This window comes from Mastomys coucha, unplaced genomic scaffold (assembly GCF_008632895.1).
Source record: "Mastomys coucha isolate ucsf_1 unplaced genomic scaffold, UCSF_Mcou_1 pScaffold21, whole genome shotgun sequence".
NCBI lineage: Eukaryota > Metazoa > Chordata > Mammalia > Rodentia > Muridae > Mastomys > Mastomys coucha.
The window spans coordinates 36054274-36059326 of NW_022196904.1; the positions used below are offsets into that span (position 1 = coordinate 36054274).

A 5053-nucleotide genomic window follows, 5' to 3' on the forward strand; every position below is an offset into this window, starting at 1 on the left:
TCTCTCTCTCTCTCGTGTGTGTGTGTGTGTGTGTGTGTGTGTGTGTGTGTGTGTGTGTGTGTTGTGTCTGGAACAGAGGTCTTTCTGCATCTCCCCATTTTTTAAATTTATTATTTTATTTATTTATTTTGAGACAGGATTTCACTGTGTAACTCAGGCTCACTTCGGGCTGGCACCAACCATCCTGCCTCATCTTCAGTGCTGGGTGAAGAGCATGTATCAGGACAACTTCTCCACCCACTCCTCTGGTCACCATGGCCACCCTCCAGCTAGCAGCTTCTTACTCCCCAGGCCAGGGCAACCTCACTCCTGCAGCCCCTGTTTTTAAGCCCCACACTCTGTGAGCTCCAGAATTCCAGAGGCTGCAGAATCCTTGCTTGCTCTTAAACCTGCCTGGGCTCTGCACCCCTTCTTGAACCCATACACCCAAATTCTATGAGGCAGGAGACCCTGTCCACCCAAACCTTGAGCTCACACAAACCTGGAAGCCTTCTAAGCTGTTGCATGGGCACCCGAAATTGCTAAACACCTGTATCCTCTAAGTCTTTATCTCCCCCTATGCAAAGGCCTTGTCTCCCCCTTCCCATTACTAAGTCTGGACCTTCTCCTCCAAGAGACTATGACCACCCCATCTCCACACCTGCATCCACCCCAGCTGTCCAGAACCTCCCACTCCAGCCAGCGCCCCCGCCTGCGCGCCCCCCCGCCCCCCGCCAGCGCCCCCGCCAGCGCACCCTCCACATCCACGTTGAACGAGCAGCTGTCGCAGACATCCTTGGCTTTGACCTCTAGACGGTAATCCCCGCGGTCCCCTAGGACCACCTTCCCAATGTGGAGCTCCACGGTGTACACCTGGGGACCAGGGTGGCGGGTGCTTGAGACTCACAGTCCCCAAATTCCCACCCCAGGTCCCAAAGTACTGCGCCAGCCGTCCCCAGTTAGTCCACTATGTAGACCTCAGCCGCCCTCTAGGGGGAGCCAGAGCTCCACGAGCACTGGCTCCGTAGCCAGCCCCGCCTCTGGTCCTGTCCCCAGGTCTCACATTGCTGGTAGAGTCATGGGATTCCTTGAAGGTGAACCGGGCTCCACTCTTGCTGCCCAGCTCCTGCCACTTCCCCTTGAACCACTTGATGGTGGGCTTGCCTGGGAGCTCCTTCCCGTTCACCTTGGCCAGAATCACTGCGTCCTTCCCTGGAGGAGAGAGGCAGTGAGGAACCCAGCTCTCCAGAGAGGACCCTGAGCTCAAGACCCCGCCCTCCTTCCTCAGACCCAGGGGTCCAGGCCTAGCTCTCCACCCTCAGATCCAGGAGCCCTCCCTAGTCCTACTCCTTCAGATCCAGGGGTCCAGACTGAGCTCTGCTCCTTCAGACTCAGGTTCTAGACTGTTTTTCCTAAGTGCTCACCAGTCTCCACTGACAACACAGAGTCCGGCTTTTTCAGGAAGATGCCTGTGGGCTCCTCCACAGTTGGGGACTGGTCCTCAGGTGGGGCCTCTGCTCAGGAGAAAGGATTAGGGGGTCAGCAGTGATCTGGAGGGGTCAATAAGCATCCCTCTGCTCAGAAAGCACAGATCATAGGGGTGACTTAGATTTTACTCTAGAGGGCATAAGCTTTGCTAGGCTCCCTCAACCCCTGGGGCCTCAGTTTCCCCATCTGTGGACCAGCAGGTTATGGTCAGGATGGTCTTGAATGGACTTCGGGGTAAAGGACATGTAAATATGGACACAGCCTTTGGGAACTGGGCAAGAATTGCTTGAGACATCACTCAGAATGAGGTGCCAGCCTGGGATGCTGGGAAGCCAGAAAGGACTGTGACTCTGACCCTGTGTGGGAACAGGTATAGGAAAGAGACAAGGAAAGTCTAGAACCGTGTGGACAAGGGCCAGGGGGAGACAGCTGGCAGAACCCTGGGGCACCTCACCTTTGGGGGACTCTGCAGGAGTCTGCTTTGCCGGGGCTTCCTTTGGGGCATCCTTGCCTTTGGGGGCCTTTTTGGCTGCTGTAACATAGAAACTGAGACTTCAGCATAAAATGGTTCTCTCTCCAGAAGCCAGAGGCCAGAACCAGGGGTCTAAGGCTCAAATCTTCTTCCCCAGACCCTCCTCCCTCAGGTGGAGGTAGGTATGATGGGATACAGATCCCCCATTCCAGGCATAAGTTGATCCCAACCCTGAGTATGGAGTCAGGTTCCCCCTTCCCCTTGTAGCCTCACCCCAGCCTCTGGCCATCAGCCTGACCTTTCAGGTTTGGGGTATAATTAGCCCTTCCCTTGGGCTGGAAACTAGACACTGGTGCTGACCACAGCAGTCTCCCATGTGGTGCGGGTCACTGGCCCATGGGTCAGTCTGTGCAAGGGAGCTAGTCTCTACCTCAGCTGGGCCAGGCTGACCCCAGGGGACCAGCCACCTAGGAGTAGATGACACCAGAGCTGTGTGCAGCGTCCACTTCCACAAAAAGAGAAAGCCCTAACCAGCATATAGACTGTCCGTGCCCCCACAAGGACTAATGCCTCCCATGCCTAACTGCACATGAAGAGAGACGGGGCACTAGGGCACAGCCAGTATTGGCTAAGCAGGTAGGAGGCTCTGGATTCCATCCCCAGCACAGCAGAAAAAAGAGGGCTCCACCCATGGACGAGAGACACATAATTCCTTCACAGAAGCCCAGCTCACACACCAAGGGGGTTCTCATATTTACACAGAAGAGTATTGTTCCATGACATGGAGTCCTATTGTGTCCGTAGAAGCACCCCATGATCCCAATCTTCAATCAGTGAGAAGACTCAAACTACCTTGAGGGTGCTCTTCCACCTGGAGAGGACCCTATCCCCAAGCTGAGCCCCAGCAGTGCACAAGCAAGATCCCATCAGCCTCAAGAAAAAGAGACACCCCCATAGGAAAAAAAATGTATTGCCAGTCGGTGGTGGTGCATGCCTTTAATCCCAGCACTTGGGAGGCAGAGGCAGGTGGATTGCTTGTGAATTTGAGACCAAACTGGTCTACAGTGCTATTTCTAGGACAGCCAGGGTTACACAGAGAAACCCTGTCTTGAAAAAAAAAAAAAGGAAAAGAAAGAAAAAAGAAAAGGAAGGAAGGAAGGAAGAAAAGGAGGCCCCTAGCCTGGTGTGGTACCACATGCCTGCCATCCAGTGTTGGTAGACTGAGGCAGAAAGATTAGGACTTTCCCAGCCAGCCTTGGCTCCAGAGTGAGTTTTGGGCCAGCCTGGGCTGCAGAGTTTGAGGACAGCCTGGAGGGCTTGGGGTTGGGGTGGGGTGAGGGAGCAATGAGAGAGGGAGGGAGAGAAGGAAAGAAAACTGAGGCCAATTTATAATTGCACAACTGAAATTTCTACCCATGATGGGTCTCTCAATCCTGGAAGAGGAAGGGGGACTCCCGACCCTGCACAGACAGTAGACCTCACCTTCCTGCACTTGGAAGGAACCTGTCTGTGCACACAGAAAGGACCCTCCTCCCCAAGCAGAGAAGGAACCCACACTCTACATAGATGTAGGAACAGGCAAAGGACCCCCTCCTCCCATAGTAGACATCCCCTTGTCTGCACCCTACCCCTCCACCCCATCCCCACCCCCAAGAAGGTTTCTGGCCAGCCACCTGGTTTAGCCTCAGGCATGTCCGCGACCTTCTCCTGCTCCCAGGACTTGGGACCGCAGTGGCTCTAGCCAGGCCCTAGCAGGGACAGGTGGGTCTCCAGGAGGAGCCCTTTATGGAGTCTCAAGACTCCCAGGAGGCAGCGCAGGGCCGCCCCGCATTCCTCTTGCATGCTCTAAAGGGCGAGAAATAGCGAGTAGACAGGAGTGGAGGGATGCCAGGGCCCTAGTGGGGATGGGCTGGGGGTGCTTGGACACCTGAGTCTGTGGAGGTGCAAAGGTGAAGGCTGTGTGACCTCAGAAGGAGGGGAACTGGGACCCCAGAGTCCGGGGGCGCAGGGGTCCAGATTCTTAGGTCCTGGATGAAGGAGGAGGGGAAGAAAGAGGAACGGGAAGCAGAAGCGGGCAGAGCACAAGATAAGGAGAGGGAGGAAGCAGAGAGAGCACTTGTGTGGGGGCAAAGAAAGAGAAGGAAAAGAAAAGGAAAAAGGAGGGGAATCTTGGGTCTTGGGAAAGAGGGGAGAAGGGTGCTGGGAGTCTCAGGTGCACGATGGGGGCTGAGGGGCGGAGGAACGGGGACGGGATTCTGGAAGCCTTTCTTAGCCAGCCCCAGTCAGGAGTTTTCTAGAAACCAGAGCCGGGAAGGATAGTCCGATTTCCCCGAGTAGGCAGGACGGGAGCGTGCCTCAGGGAGGAGGTCTTGGTGTCCCTCCCGCCCTGTTCTGGTCCGGGTCCCCATGGGAGCGGCCTGGCCGACTGCCCGTCACCGGCCAAGTGCAGAGAGGCCGGGAAGGCCCTGGAGGGCTGCCCGGGGCCCAGCTCCTTCCCAGCACCAGAGGGGAGGGGCGGGTAAGGAAGAGGAGAGGGACTTAGGGAACCACAGGTGTGGCTGGCCCAGAAGGGTGTCAGAGGAAGGGACCAGGTGAGGGCCCAAGGGATCGAAGACAAGCTGCACCCCACTTCCTTTCTACTTGTTTTGTCCCTCCCTCCTTTCTACTTTCAAAAAATTCCCCTAACAGCCGGAAGCTTCCTGGCTTCTGGGGGCACAGAGTCCTGTGACACCATTGGTTGCTGTGCAAAAACTTCCACCTTGCTCCCTTAGGGAGCAGGCAAGTTGCACAGCGACCCCATTGTAGTGACACATCCCTGTATCCCGGAATTCCAGAGACTGAGCTGAGACAGGGCCATTGGCATGACTTCAAGGCCAGCCTGAACTCCAGCTTAAGGAAGATCTTATCTTCAAAAAAAACGAACACATAAAAGTCAGACGTCTGGAATGGAGGGGTGAGCAGAAAGCAAAGGTGGGAAACAGTGATTTCACTATTCAAGCCCCAGCCTGGCCCGCCACCCCCTCCCTACAACTGCCGCAGTCTCAGAAGAGCTCAAGTAGAGGGGCAGGGGGCAGTAGAGGGAGGGGCAAGGGGCAGTAGAGGGAGGGGCAGGGG

At 55.9% G+C, this 5053-nt stretch overlaps 1 protein-coding gene across 1 annotated transcript in view; it reads right to left on the bottom strand.

Moving 5' to 3' along the window:
- The window catches only part of Mybpc2 (myosin binding protein C2), a 23275-nt gene extending 19536 nt beyond the window's left edge, over positions 1 to 3739 (bottom strand). Inside the window, exons 1-5 of the mRNA XM_031386398.1 lie at positions 3613 to 3739; positions 1922 to 1999; positions 1404 to 1493; positions 1043 to 1191; positions 735 to 852 (exon numbers count right to left, since the gene is read on the bottom strand). Coding sequence (XP_031242258.1) covers positions 735 to 852; positions 1043 to 1191; positions 1404 to 1493; positions 1922 to 1999; positions 3613 to 3631 — 454 coding nt within the window. The 5' untranslated portion in view covers positions 3632 to 3739. The remainder of the gene's footprint in view (positions 1 to 734; positions 853 to 1042; positions 1192 to 1403; positions 1494 to 1921; positions 2000 to 3612) is intronic.
- Between the last annotated feature and the right edge of the window lie 1314 nt (positions 3740 to 5053).